The following is a 15,868-nucleotide window of genomic DNA, read 5'->3' on the forward strand; positions in this document are numbered from 1 at the left end:
ACTTTCGAATATTTTTTTTCTGAGTTTTTTTGCAGAATGCAGAGCTATTTGGGGAAATTTCAGCCTTTATTGTCATAACCGTTTGGGGGAGAAAGTAAAATTCAGAATTTTTAAAAAATGTTTTATATGCTGCTTTCTTTGTCTTTACCTGTTTTTCTCCCAGACCTTCACTGAAGTCTGCCTTGTGTTCCTATTTAAAGAGGAAAATCATGGGATATTAGATAACTGCAAGCATTTTGTTTTCATTTTATGCTACTTCTGTGCTATCAATCTCCTGATTGTTGTACAGCCATTTTTTTCTAATGTTCTCAAACTGAGTTGACCCCATTGCCTTTGCTGGGCTTTTTATGGTTATTTGAGTAGATATTGGTATCAGTCCGAATTTGTAATTACTTTAATATGCTGAAGAGACTATCACAGTAACCAAAGTAAAAAGTGGAGGGAAAGCAGGAATGAAGATACCTGCCATTATAAAGAAGTAAAGTTAGCTTTGTAGCTGGTGTAAGTTGCCCTGCTTTCATTGAAACACCATGAATTTACAGTCTGTGAGGACCATACACTATTGAGAAGTACAAGCAGTTAAATGTGAGCAGCTGAGCTCCAGTATAGCTCTAGCTGAGCTCTTGATAGTATCCGGAGAGGTTAGACCACTTTTAAAAGATGCTAAGATTTTCTACAGTGACAGGACTTCCAGCATTTTGCAGAAACTTTGAATAAATAGCAGGAGTTGGCACAGCTGATATATCTCATTGTGTCATGGTTTGCTTCTGTAATTTGTGCTAGTAGTTGAAGCTGACTTTCATAAGAAATGACACTTGTTCCCAAGGCTGTTTTGCAAAGAAGGGATGCTAGCTTCATGAAAGAAAAGGGGGCTCAATGAAACTATAGTCACGCATTATTATTATTTTGATGGCAATGCATCCTCTTTATCCTCAGATAGAAGGCACTGTTTGGAGTTAATATGTGAACTTGTACCTGTCTTATTTCAATTAAAATTGAGAATTGCTGAAACTCCGTGCTTTGATATCAGTAATAAGGTTTTGCTTTAGACAGAATTCAGACAAATACTGCAAGATTTTAGAAACTTGAAAATCCAGTTAGCATGAAGATTAACTTTTTATTTCTTGCATAAACTTTTTTATTTTGTGTTTATGCATTCCATAATTTCAGTTAAAGCATAACTGCAAAGCAATTTTCCATTTTTAAATTTGCTTTAGGGAAAAAATTGTTCATGTTATTATGAGAAGGAGATGATTCTAATAAGAATACTGCATGTTAATGTCCTGCAACTATGAGCTATTCATTTGATACGTGCAACAACATTTGTTGAAGCTTGTTAACAAAGCAATTACGGAGTCACTTGCCCTCACAAAGTTTTAAAAAGAATTAGCAGTCCCCATCCTCAAGGAATAACGAGTTAAAACTGAAAAGGTCTGAAATCTCATCACAGCTTTAAAATGATTCAAGACTCCTATTTCCCCTTCGCTCATGCACTCCCTGAATGTGTGCATACACGCACACCCATCACCTGCTCCACTATTTACAAAAACTGGGAATGCATACAGTTATTTGGAGGAGCCTCCCATGCAACCGCATACCTGTTTCCAGGCTTGCAGTTACAATCGGTGAAGTGCGGACTTCAGCAAAGCCTATTAAGGTGTCCCTGCTGGTCTCCCCACTCCGCCGTTCTGCTCCTGCCTGCTTGCTTGCAACCTGCAATTCGCCCCGCCACACTTGTCGAGCAGACACTACGTTTTAACATCCGCCAGTGAGACTGTTGCTACACCTGTGACTGGCTTGAGTGTAACCAGGAGCTGGCTACAGAGCCCAGTCCCAAGCCCCTGCGCACACTGGTCTTTGAGACACTGTCTGCTCAGGAGCAACCCCCCTTTTGCAAAATGTAGTAGACACCGGCCCTGTACTGAAATGTTTGAATGCCAAGCAGTCCATGCAAATGGTCTGGAAACTGCAAACTTCACAAGCAGGCAGCAAGAGTTTGCCGGAAGAGTTAACTCTGGGCTTTGGTAGGCTGTGCCCTGTGAGCCAAACCAAATGATGAGTAATGCCACAGACCCTGATCTAGATGGAGATCAGTGTTGCTGTAACTGCTTGTAGCAGCTGTGTTCAAGCTGGAGTCTCAGTATTCAGTCTCATTTTAGATATTCTTGCTTTTCCATTGCTTTCTCACATCTTTTAACGCTCCTAAAATATGACTAATTCTAAACTCAGTGAGTGGTACTACTGGTGGTAAAATTGTTCAGTGATTTATGTTCAGATACATATAGTGTGTTCTAAGTTTTATAKTTTATCATTTTCCTATTCTCAGTTGTTATCTTTGAAATCCTAAATGGTAAAAATCTTAGTTTCACTCTTTGTCCTCCCTTTCTGCCATTAAATACTATTACTATTCTTCAGCAGTATTGTCAACTTTTATGATTTTGATCATGAGTCTCTCGATAGTTGGTAGGGTTCAGAGGTTTTTTTGAAAGCTTTTTGTTTCCTTGACATGTTGAATCTTTGGGATTGATGATACTATCTCTTTCTTTGTTGGTGTTTATGTTGCTCTTTCTATTTTTTTAATTTCTCTAAAAGATAGGCCCATACCTAATCTGGAACATTATTATTCTCCCATCTTAGAAGTTGTTCCATAATTTGATAATTAACTCCAGGAGTGATTTATTTGCACAAATGTAGTGCACACTTAAACCTTTGCTGAGCCAGTCATTAACCCAGCAAAATAATTTTTGCTGTTTGGTCAGTTTAGTTTTCTGTTGAGTTAGCAAGGTGAACTTGGCTCAGCAAAGCTGAGAAGGCAAGGAGGTGCAGGACCATATGGCTAAGAGCAGGGGAGTGGGAAGCAGGGGCAGCCTTTGGTAACAGCAAGCCGTTAATTTGGCTCAGCTACATTGTTAAACCATACTCTCAGTGAAGCCAGTAAATACTTCAGATGTCACATACACATTTCATTTGTTAGGACTATGCTGTTAAAGTTTTAATTTCAGGTAGACTCTTGTTATGGTTATCCCCAAATACTGAGATTAATCAAGACCAGGTATCGGATTCTTTCTAATTACAAAGTTGGTCTACAAATCCAGCCATCTTCTGCACAGATTTTTTTTCTGTTTCAGAAGGAAGATGCTGCTAATGAGGAAATGGCAGAAAGACTGTCTCTTCGGAAGCATCGCTTCATGCACTTTGCATCGTTGGAATATGAAGGAGAATATTACATGACACCAAGAGATTTCTTGTTTTCAGTAATGTTTGATCAAGTTGAACGTAAGTTGTTTTCTCGTTGTATTTGTGAAGGGACAGAAACTTGAAGTCCTCTTAAAGATATGATTTACAAATTATTGGGATAAGATCCTTTATCTGACATAAATCTGCAGAAGCCTATTTGTAAATAGTGTACTTAAGCATCCTCACAGGCACTAGTCTGTACACCTCTTAAGCACCAATGATCTAGAAATCTGGAGACTTGATGGTATTAGGTCTGCATAATTTGCATGTCTAATTAGTATGTAATTCCTCAATTACTTATATGGCACAGAAAGTAAAAAGGCTGTAATATATTAGTTTAATATATTAATGTTCATACCATTCCTGTCCCAGTTGTACGTGTGTGCACTTTACTGATAAGTTCATTGTGGCCTGGGTTTTTTGTTGTTTTTTTGTGGGTGTTTTTGAAGAGGCTGTGATGGGAGTGACTTCAGTGAGTGTAAGAAAGCACTGAGCTCAGCTCTAGGTTTCTGATATCAAATCTTTTCTGGTTTATGAAGAGAAGAAGAATTGTTTGCACGTTAAAAACAAAAAAGTATTTTTAAAATGTGATGTCTGAGGAGCAGCTTGGACAAATACACCGATAAAAAGCTTATAGATGGTCGTCCTCCTTTTCTCATGGTTTTCTGACCTCGTTCCACTTGGGCTAACTCTGCCCGATGTCTTAAGCTTCTTTTATCTGTCTTCCTGTCTTCTTCTGTATTTACCATGTTAGAATGATTTTTTTTCTCTTTAATATGATGCACCCGTTTTCTCCAAATATTTGGCTTTCACAGCTTCCCCAAGAAGTTTTTCCTTTAGAATGGTTAAGTTCTCAGTTTCACAGAAAATTGCAACTCAGAAGAGAAATATCCTGTTAGTATGTCTACTGAGGGACAGATGGGGAAATCCCAGCTCTAAATGTTGTTTGCTGGCCAGTCTGCACATACTAACTAGTCAAGCACATTATGTAGCAAAAGCAATACATAGTCTGTGCTGTTCCCTGCCCAGCTAGCAGGGGATGTCGGAGTGACCTGAGGGTGTTTAGAAGGACCGCAGGAAATATAGAAGGGAATTCACAATCGTGTGGGAAGGTTTGAGAGACCTGGAGAAATGAGGCCTGAAGGTACTCTGATTCGAGGCTATGGGAAACGTGGAGGCAGAACAGAAGTTACTGAGCTGCAAACAGTCAAAGAACAGGGCACAAGAATCTGTAATAAAAAAAAGATTTCCTGTGTCTGCCAAAAATCTATAGTTGATACGGGCATGTGGCTTCACTGCTGACACACAACTTCTCATGTTATATAAAGCTGAACATAAATCCTTAGAAGGATTTATGATCTTGAAAGTCAATGAGACTCTCAAAATATATACTTTTTTTTAAGATATAGCTAATAGGAAGAGTTTTTTTCTCCTTCAAAACTTACACCATTGAGTGAAAAAGCCTGAAGGGATTTTCAGTGAGTTTTCCAACTAGAAACATTGAAAGACAGTGAGTAATGAAAATTTCTGTTTTGAAGGTGTGGGTTTCTGTGAAAGCAAGGTTAGAAAAAGAAGTGTTTTTCAGTCTTAGCAGTTCATACATATTAATTGCTTACTCCAGCTATAGAATGCATGCACATTTTTAATGAAGTGGATAAGATTTATTTGTAATGCAGCCAGGTTAATTTCAGTTACTTTGCTAATATGAATAGGAAACTCTCTGCTTGTATCATAAAACATATGATCAGCTTCTTCCCACCCAAAGAAACCCCATGTTCTTTCAAATGCAGCCTTTGCAGCACATTTGGAAGGTTATTAAATTCTGCCTATGTTGGACCAATGCAGCAGGCAAATTCCAAAATGCTGGGATCTTTCCTCAAAAGTCTGGCTCTTCTATCGCTTATCAAGGTCCGGTCTGAGACTGCTGAGGCGGCTGACTGCAGGAAGGAAGGGATCACCGCAGTGGGGCTTTTGTACATAGTAACCAGTATCTTAAACGTTATCAATAAGCAGCTAGTGCTGATTCTGAAGCACTGGTGCCAAAATTTCTGCTGAGATGTGGTAATTAATGAGCATTAATTTATTTTTTGAAATATCAGCCTAATAGTTTACAGTTAATTCTGGCTTTGTAGTTAGCATTGATGAAGCTTCCATTAAAGACTGCAGATTGTGAGAATAAACTGCTGAGATGACTGAGTTTTACTTTTTTGTGTGATGATTATAAAGATTGTACGGAAGGTACTGCAGTATTGCATATTAAAGAACTGACTCTGTTCATGGGAAATTGTTTGCTGTCTCCCTCTGCTACATTTTCAGGGAGAAAATGAGCTTCAGAGTTCATCTTCCTAAATCTGTTCTTTCTGTAATCTTGCCTGTTTCACCCTCCATTCATACCACTCTGTGGTTAATTCTCTTTTTAATCCTACAGAGCTATGGTCTTGTCTCTTCTTTTTGGAAATGGATATTTTCTTGCTTTCTTCTCTGTCCCGTTTTCCCCTCTAATATTTTTGTTCCTTTGTCCTCATCTGTCTTGTTCTTTTGCAAATTAATGGAGTCTCCTTTCTCCTTTACTATTTCCAATTCTTTTCTTTCCCCCGACCTCTGAAGAAGTGGATAGAGAATGTGTGTGCATGCGTGTGTCTCACACAAGCGCACATGCAAAACTGCACACAGGAAAGGGGAGGAGGACTGTAGGTCCTTGGCTTGTGTACCTCAGCTGTCACAGGAGGCTGGACTTGCGGTTGCAGAATCCCCGCGCAGCAGCTGCAGCCGCAGAAGCGAAGGGCATCGTGGAGCACAGGGAGATGTTTGTCCTCTATCAGCAATGCAGGGAGACAAATACTTCTTCCTTAAATGATTACAAGGAAAGTAAATCTACCATTTTGACTCTAGAAGTTACATTCAAACAAAGTGTTCTATTTTCTGTCAGCAGAGAGTATTAACAACTCGCATAGTGTTTTTTTTTATGCAAATGTGCCATTTTTTCTCTGGTGTTGAAGGAGTGATGTCTGCTGTTTGCTAAAAAAACTAACCAATGGTACAAATTTGGTACAAATTTTCATTTCTGCATCTATGCAGTAGTTTTATTTTGTTCTCTCAGTTCTGATTAAGTGTCTTTAAACTTGAAAAGAAGCCCAGTTTGGAAGAACTGTGCATTTGGTGGAATTTCAAAATTGCTGTAATCCTGTTCTGATTTCCTCTTTGCAAATTACATCAGATGCCGGCAAATTCCAGGCTGAAACTGCAGTATCAATTAATCCTATGCAGTTTCATTTAGGATATTGAAGACAATAAAAACATGATTGGAGTGTGGTGCTGCCATCTTTTTTTAGTGAAAATGAAAGTAAAACTTTCAGCTAGTGCACACACATAATCTTCTCAACTTATCTCAACAGCTGATCCTTTATTTCATCAGGAATTGGGTTCTCCCTGGAAAACTTAATCAGCATCTTTTGCTAGGTCCTGGAGAGAACATTAGCTTTAGGCTAGGGTGATGAAAATTGATCTTGAGATTGGATGTAGGTGAAAATGCCACCCTTTGTCTGCCTATTTATGCAACATTGGCATTTGCCTAAGGGGTTGTTTTGTTTTGTTTACAACTTTAATATTCAGCTTTTAGTTCAGTGCTTGCTTTTCTCAAATTGATCAAAGTTAAGTTTGGTATGATAGTAATGATGACAAGCAGGCAGAGCAGTTGAGTAGGCTGAGAAAGGATGCAGGTTAGTCACACTGTAAGCCAGGGAAACTTATTTGAGGTTTTATTAGTAAATTAATTTTGGTACTCAACTTTCCTCTTACTTCCTGGAGGTAAGGCAGAAATAGAGAGGCCCTTATTTAGGAGAGCACGTATGTGGCTTCGCTGTCTCAATTCAGACCAGAACTTGAGCACTCAGCTTGTGGAAGCCCCTTAAAACTGTGCAGTGCAATGCAGTCTAAGTGAAACAGAATCTTTTAATATTATTTTATATGACCTGTAGATGTTTGTGTGAGTGGAGTATTCAGTCAGTGAACCCTGCTTTTGCTGATTACTGCTTAGGCACTTAGTAATCTTCTCCAGAAGAGAAAGGGAGCTGTCGTCAGTCCGTCTTAGCGAACTGGCCAGTGCTTGGGTTGACATGGCAGCCTCCCGCCTGTTGTAAGCAAGCATAAGCCAGCACAGTCACCAAAAAAGCGTGACGGAGCTCCCTCCCACACTGGCTGCCCGCTTTCGCCCTGTGCTGCCTCCCTCCTGCCAGCATAAATGTTTGCACAGCCGCATGCTGAACCCAACCAAGGAACTGATATGGGGTAAAACAAATAATTTCTTTCTCTTGGCATAGTTACTAGGTAAATCAGTTCTCCAGTTTGCTGGATAGGGGTATAAATGCTTCTGGGGCACTGCCTGGGGAAGTGCAGAGGCAGGAGCAAGCTGCCTGGACAGAGCAGTGCGTCACTTTGCCCAAACTGCGACATCCGTATGCAGTAGCTTCTGATTTCAGTGATCCTCAAGGTACCTAGTGCTGAAGCACCTAAATCCCATTTGTCTCAGTGATAGTTGAACAACAAAATACCTGCTAAAGGTGAAAATAACGAACAGTTTAGCCACATGCACATGCACCAAGAAGTAAAGCTGAGCTTGATTCCAACCTTCTGTTGCTTAATTCATATAGAGAGATAAAACACTCTCAAAGGGAAAAAGCAAGCAGAAAGGAGAGAAGGAAAAGCAGTTAAGAGGTGGGAGAAGAGGTCCTTGTCCAGCAGCTTTGGTGGTTTGTTTGCTCACTGGTGATTTTCATTTGGAGAATTACTTCATAATCTCCTGTTGGTTTTTAAGCATAATTAAATTTAGAAGAAAGTAAATATGGTGCTGTGTAAACCAGATGAATAGCTAGATTGTTGGTGCTAGATCGAAGGTGCTGAAGTTGGAAAATACCAAAATATTTTAACTATGTCTAGATTGTCAAATGAATTCCTGTACACAGTTGGGTAGAATTTATTACTGAAACAAAATCTTAGGTGTGCCCTTTGACAAAGTTGCAAAATATGCAATAAATGATGATTTATTATACAACACTTTCTCAGATAAGAAAACAGATGAACTGTAGTGCAAATATATCAACTGTCATAAAATACAACCTAAATGATCCTGAACCCTGCTTCATAGACCTTAGTTCACTAATTCTTTTCATTTGTTTCCTGGTGCATGGGTTTCTTTATTACTAATTTTCTTTAATATGGGCCAAAAAATTGTGAAATCTTGGCGTTCCTATTGATTAAATCACACCTGCAAAGTTATTTACTATCAGGGTGATAATGAAGAAAAATATTTACTGTCCTGCCATTTAAGGAGTATGAGCTGATAACAAATGCGGACTTTCCTAACAGACTTACTTTGTTTTGCACATTGACACAGCAAAGAACTATGTAAAGGAAGAATGGCACAATCAAAAAAAATTTTTTGCTTACTTTTACTGCAGTGTTTTTCACTGGATTACCTTTGTACATATTTGCTTAATTCTGTTACTGTCATTTTATGGAAGGAATCACAGAATCGCTGAGGTTGGAAGGGACCTCTGGAGATCATCTAGTCCAACCCCCCTGCTCAAGCAGGGTCACCTAGAGCACATTGCACAGGATTGCATCCAGGTGGGTTTTGAATATCTCCAGAGAAGGAGACTCCACCACCTCTCTGGGCAACCTGTTCCAGTGCTCTGTCACCTTCACAGTGAAAAAGTGTTTCCTCATGTTCAGATGGAACTGTCTGTGTTTCAGTTTGTGCCCGTTGCCTCGCGTCCTGTCACTGGGCACCACCGAAAAGAGTCTGGCTCCATCCTCTTGACACCCTCCCTTTAGATACTTGTACACRTTGATAAGATCTCCTCTCAGCCTTCTCTTCTCCAGGCTAAACAGGCCCAGCTCTCTCAGCCTTTCCTCATAAGAGAGATGCTCCAGTCCCCTAATCATCTTTGTRGCCCTTCSSKGGACTTGCTCCAGYAGTGCCACATCCCTCTTGTACTGGGGAGCCCAGAACTGGACACAGTACTCCAGATGGGGCCTCACTAGGGCTGAGTAGAGGGGGAGGATCACCTCCCTCGACCTGCTGGCAACACTCTTCCTGATGCACCCCAGGATACCGTTGGCCTTCTTGGCCACAAGGGCATATTGCTGCCTCATGCTTAACTTGGTGTCCACCAGCACTCCCAGGTCCTTCTTCACAGAACTGCTCTCCAGCAGGTCAGCCCCCAACCTGTACTGGTGCATGGAGTTATTCCTCCCTGGGTGCAGGACCCTGCACTTGCCTTTGTTGAACTTCATGAGATTCCTCTCTGCCCACCTCTCCAGCCTGTCCAAGTCTCTTTGAATGGCAGCACAGCCCTCTGGGGTATCAGCCACTCCTCCCAGTTTTGTATCGTCAGCAAACTTGCTGAGGGTGCACTCTGCCCCTTCATCCAAGTCATTGATGAAGAAGTTGAACAAGACTGGACCCAGTACTGACCCCTGGGGGACACCACTAGCTACAGGCCTCCAACTAGACTGCACCGCTGATCACAACCCTCTGAGCTCTGCCATTCAGCCAGTTCTCAGTCCACCTCACTGTCCACTCATCCAGCCCACACTTCCTGAGCTTCCCTATGAGGATGTTCTGGGAGACAGTGTCAAAAGCCTTGCTGAAGTCAAGGTAGACAACATCCACTGCTCTCCCCTCATCTACCCAGCCAGTCATTCCATCATAGAAGGCTATCAGATTGGTTAGGCATGATTTAAGGAAGCAGCCAGCTCTTTATAAATAGTAGGAAAACAGTAAATGGGATCTGATGTCATGACACAGTATTCGTGCCAGTACAAAACGCCTGTGATAGTGTTTTGTACCAGTCAACTTAATGCATACTAAATGAGCCCTTGAGAGTTTTAGATGCATGGCTATATGCCAAATAATCATATGTTAAAACAATGTGACCGTAGGGATGCGTGACAAAACACTGGAGAACCAGCAGTTTGCTCTGGGTAAATCTGTAGAATGCTCATGTAAACCATAATATCTGAAGTCATGATAACTGAATGAAAAAGTATTTTTTGTTCCTCTCCTTATTATGATGTAAAAACATCTGAATGTCTAGTAATATCTAGAAAGAATAGTATGAACTTGCCATATTGCATCAGAAATTGTAACATATTGTTAAGGTAACAGGTATAAGAAGGGTAAGGCTCAGCTGACTTGCACTGAATTTTCATTGAATTGCAGGAGTATTTTTAAAAGACCTTTCCAGCTTCCTGTAAAACTTGTGTTTTAAAGTTGCATATACTTAAGCTTATATTCTAGATTATACAACCTATATTGTGTTAGGACCATCTCTGGTATGCTGTTGTAGAACATATAAGAAAATCTTTTTTAAATTGTGAAAAGGACTACAGATACAAGAATGTTTCAGAAAATGAAGATGCTGCAGTTCATTAAATCTAGACTGTATCTGTGTTCATCTTTCTGGAGAAGATTGTTCTATCCCAGAAGTTCCTTCCCCTGCTGCATTCTTTCTCTGGTAGAAGACAGAGACATCTAAATTAGTTTATCTGATAATATTTGATATTTAATGCAGATTTAAAGTATCATAGTATCTTCACCTGTTGAACCACTMATTTATTTACAGTCCTTTTCAAAAGTTAAAATAGATTTTTCTTATGTTCTACAACACCAGTATGCCAGAAGCGGTGTGTCCACAATAGAGTCCCAGCACAGCACATTTCAATGAATATTAGTGTGTTTCGAGTTTGCTGAAAAAGTTGATTGACTTGGTTGAGTTTGCTGTGAAAACTTAGTTGACATAAGGTTATGCTGTGTTTGCAAATTTGATATGATGTGTTCCTGCGAGTTGCCTGAGTATCAGCGCCTGTTCGTGAAGATGAATCTGTGGGAAGAATATAATGCAGACTGTGATTGCTAGAAAATTGAATTCTCCATTGTACTTAGTAGAAATCTAGTCTGCGCAGTCAGGGGGGTCTGGAGAGCAATTTACCTTATCAGGCTTTACCTTAAGCTTGCATGAATTACAAAGCTACATATGGGAAGCATGGACTGAAATGTCATACAGGGAGCCATTGGCACAGCTGGGAGCTGAATTCAATCCTCTTGAGTTTCTCATGTTTTAAGAAGAGGTCATTTTCTCTCTATCTCTGTGTTTACTAATTTTTAGTACTGTTATTTTATTATTGCTCAAATTCTCTAAACATGATAGAGAACTGTGCAAACTGGCGTGTGTGAGACAGACATGGCCCCTTGCCTGGTGCTGAGCTGTGACGGTAAGGCAAAGCAACGGGGAAGAAGCAGCATAATGGTTTACGGGCATCATATGAATCTCTTCTCAGTTTTAGAAAAATGAAACAAAATCAGCCATTTCTAGGCAAAGCTTGCAAGTTGTCATTGTTCACTCATTTCTTTAAGTGGCCCTCTGAGGGAAGGAGAAGGTACTGTTACTGTTGAGGTATCTGCATACATAAGCAAAGATATCCAGATTGCTGTGATTTTGCACGTTGGTAACCAGCCCATGCTGCGACGTACCTGTTCAGCTATCCTTCATCACCCAAACAGCACTGGGAAGTCTCGCCACAACCCTATGGAACTCATTAAAACAACATATTAGATACATTTAGCATTTTATTTTCTCTGAAAGTGTCCAAACAGAACATTAAAAGTGATATTTTGGATAAAATATTAGACCTCAACCAGTTGTTGGTAAATAGATAAGCTTTTTTCTTTTTCCTTTCCTCCTCACCAGTAGTACATTAACACTGATACCTGAGTTACATAGGGTATGTCCAGTGCAAGACTGATCATTAGTGAATTGGCTAGCTTATCTAAAAATTAATTTGAAGGGAAATTAGCCTTTATTTAGAAACAGTAGAAATACCACAGAAATTGATATGATCTTGGTAATATGTATTTATGTCTGGACATTGTTGTAAAATTGAAGCAATGGAATCTGAGTTAGGATACTCAAGGGGAGGTGGAGGGGTTTCGTTCTTTCTTTCTTTCTTTCTTTCTTTCTTTCTTTCTTTCTTTCTTCTTCCCCCCAAGCAATCAAATCAGCTCCATTGACTAAGGTCTTCTTTTGCTGTATTAGCGGCTGGCAGTTGCATTGACTTGTTTGTCCTTGTTTTTCAGAAAAACTTGTTAGTCTCAGAGTCCCAGAAATAGAGACAAGAGGTGCTGTGATGAAGGGAAGAGGTGCTAGGGTGTGAGCTAGCTTCTGGCAGCGCGCGCCTGGAGTTGCAGCAGCGGGCAGCTCACCGCACACTGCCAGGGAGCAGGGGAAGAGTTCAACAGGGTGCTCATAGGAAAGAGAAGTAAGGGGCAAAAGCACTTAGGAAGTCGCAGGTTTTAGCACATCACTGCACAGGGGGAAGGTGCCCGTATTTCCACGCACCAGGTCTGTGTCTTGAACCATGTTACAAGACACAGTAAAGCTTACCTGTAATGCATTGTTTGTAAGGTTAAATAGGAAAATATATTTTTGGTCCTTAAAACTCTACTGAGATTGTGTTAATCAGATTTGTATTTTTGCAGGTATGTCTGCATGAAACAACATGCTCCTGGTTTTGTTTTGATTAATTCTTGGTTTTCCTTTTGTGGTGTTGCTGATTTTTGTTTGAGAAGGACGCAGAATCACTGTTCTTATCTCTCTTAAGTGCAATGCTTACTGATTAGCTAAAATGTTTGGCAAGACGTTATGATATGAAAACACATTATTAGCTATTTAGTTTTCTGAAAAACAATTGTTAATGAAGATATATTGCAACTTCTCAATGAAAGCAATTTTTTAAAACAGCACAAAAGTAGTATCAATAATAAAACTGGTCAGACCAGCACAGTTGTAAGCAAGAGGCAAGCGATCTCAACACACATCTTGAAGGATTTAGTTATTTAAAGTGTGAAAGTTATTGGTTATTTAATGGCATCTGAATGGAAAACAGATTCCTTGAAATGAATGAAAATATATTGTGCACATACAGAATACTTGTAATGGAAGTAATGGAAAGATCTGGTTATTAATAACAGGAGTCTGCTTGTTGTACAAACATGGGCTGCCTTAGAATTTCAGAAGTCTTGCAACAGTTTCTGCTTTAGTTAACTATTCCAGTTTTGGGACATGCTCCTGTGATATTTAAAATTATTAATGGAGAAGTCACTTTTCTTTTTTTATACATATGAGCAAATTTCAAGAACTCTTGCAGTCATTCCTGGTCTCTGAATATTTTTCCTATTTGTAATGCTTTTTTTTATTTTTGTAAAACACCACACACTATTTAGATGATATTTATAATGTTGACATACCACAGAAAATATCTCTGGGATTTTTTCTGCTATAGGTTCTGAATACTTCTTGACAGATTACTACAGTATTATTTTTAAAATAAATGCAGTGGAACTTAATCAGTTCTGAAACATCCTGCTTAACTGACAATTAAGTCTTAACACATGTAGCGTGAAAATCAGACTCAATGAATTTTTATCACTCTTAACTGTATTTTAATTTCTTGCAACATACATCCTTAACAAAGGTATTGTTTTGTACCTAAGAAGTTAAGTACAATCTGTTTTTAAAATATCTTTGGTTGTATTACAATATTTAGAAATGGTGATGATCTGGTAGACCCTTAGGTGGATAGTACCGGGTGCCAGAAATGCATGTTACATTCCTGCCAAAATCTAGCTTCCATTCTAACCACCTATTTTCAATTGTCTATAGCTCTTTCAGGGCTGAATGTTTCTGTGCTTGTCCTTAGGCCAAAAATTAATTTTTATAATGGTCAAAGTGATTAATCAATTTGGGGGTAATTTTGATATAGACTAATTTTTTTTTCCCCTGCATGTCCTGGTAAGAAATGTTACGTTATGATTTTTTTAAAATATGTAGGGTAGACCCATGAACTATCAATTTCTTTATAGGCAATAGCAGCCAAGGTATGAAGTCTGCTTTGGTAGATGATATTGAGCTGTCCTTGCTTGCCAAGTAAATGGCTAGCATCTGCAGAGAGACCTTTAAGAAGTTCTGCTGCCCCCCAGTTTGGCAATATTGGCATTGATTTCCTAGGATAAACTACCTGCATTATGCTCTCATTTTTGCTCCCTGCTTCTTAGGCACCTGCAGTGGTTATTGCACAGATTGCAGTCAGTAGCCTATCTCACCTACTGTGAAACAAAAGCAAATACGAGCTCAATTTTTTTTCCATACATTAAAAAAAAAAAAAAAAAAAAGCCAAGTTTCTCTTGTTAGAGCAGCCCGGGTACATGACAGTGCCCTGTGTCAGGCTTATGGGCTTAGTTATTGCAAGTGATAATGCATCCTAGAATGATTTCACAGCAATCTAATCCATCTTCCACCTTTACCCAATCTGTCAGAGGGCTCTCGTCCTTGTGCTGCTGTCCATAATGCTGGAGAGCACCTGAGTGTGCCACTAGCTGGGTCTCCAGTTAAATATCTCTCCTCTCAGACCTGAAAAAGGCTTGTGTACCTGAAAGCTTAAGGATTTTTCAGCTGTACCTAGTGAAAGATGCCACTCCTTCCAGCACATCCTGCCTTGCTTTTTATTAGCTGAAGGGTAGTTCAGAAGCTTTGCTAGGTTCAGATACATCCTAATTGACAGTTCTTTTTTTTTCTGACTGAATTTGGTATATGGAAAATGCCAGTGTCTTGTGAACTCCTCATTCACCAAGAGCAGCAATCCTAGCTGGTTTAATAAAAAAAAAAATGTTGGCTCCTTGTATGGAACTTGAATGTAGAACGTAGCCAAGTCAGCTGCCGGTTGACTTTGTTCAAGCTATTTCAGTAGTCTTCTGGAAGAGCTGATGTTTGAAGTCGTCAGTATGATACAGCTCATTTTTTCCAAGTGCTAGCCTTCCTTTCATGCCTTGAATTCATGTCCTTTGCTCTGATATCTTTGATACTATTGTAACGACTGGAACGGTGGAGTCCTGCTGCTGTGTTGGTATTAGCAAGCTCTTAGTAAGTCACATATCCCATTGAGAAACTGTCCGTTTTAGAAAATAGAATTTTTTTGTCTTTTTCTGTTCTTCTCCAAATGCTTTTTCTGGGGAAGAGTGAAGGGTGTTTGTTCTCTGCTGTGGGCTAAATCCCAACAGTTGTGAGCCTGACATAGCAGATTCTTATAATAAACAATACTAAAATTAGTCATTTTGTCTCATGTGAATGGGCATCTGCTTTTCCATTCAGACTGTATTTATTTACTGTGTTTGACAACTTCTGAGTGGTCATCTGTGCCCTGATACAGCAATTGATTCTTCTCTTTGGATTTTTCGGTGATAGAGAAAGTGACAGCTCACTCTTTCTTGGGAGAAAATATAAAGCCTAACATTTGAATGTTTCATCTGCTTCTCTAGCTTTATTCTCGCTTCAGATTTAGCGTAAGAGAGCAACATTTTCTGCAACGTGTATGATGGTAAAGGCAAACTTCACTGGAACAAAAAGAGGGGCTTTGCTATGAAGTCTAGGAAACTGTATTTAAAACAGTATGCTCAATTTGGAAGAACAGTGGGCAACATAAGATTGCTTTATTTTTTTCACTAAAAGAAAGTGGTTTCTATTATTTGCTTTTAATTTGCATCCACTTTGAGAATTGTAAAAAACCTTCCTAAAAT

The 15,868-nt window shown here is 39.4% G+C and overlaps 1 protein-coding gene across 4 annotated transcripts in view; it reads left to right on the top strand.

Moving 5' to 3' along the window:
• The window catches only part of MICU2 (mitochondrial calcium uptake 2), a 163,196-nt gene that overhangs the window by 89,761 nt on the left and 57,567 nt on the right, over window positions 1-15,868 (top strand). For all 4 annotated transcript variants that reach the window (XM_026073732.1, XM_026073729.1, XM_026073728.1 and 1 more), the window contains exon 2: window positions 3,129-3,276. In XM_026073732.1, the coding sequence (XP_025929517.1) occupies window positions 3,153-3,276 (124 nt within the window). In that variant the 5' untranslated portion in view covers window positions 3,129-3,152. The remainder of the gene's footprint in view (window positions 1-3,128; window positions 3,277-15,868) is intronic.

This window comes from Apteryx rowi, unplaced genomic scaffold, assembly GCF_003343035.1.
Source record: "Apteryx rowi isolate R43461 unplaced genomic scaffold, aptRow1 scaffold_376, whole genome shotgun sequence".
NCBI classification, from domain to species: domain Eukaryota; kingdom Metazoa; phylum Chordata; class Aves; order Apterygiformes; family Apterygidae; genus Apteryx; species Apteryx rowi.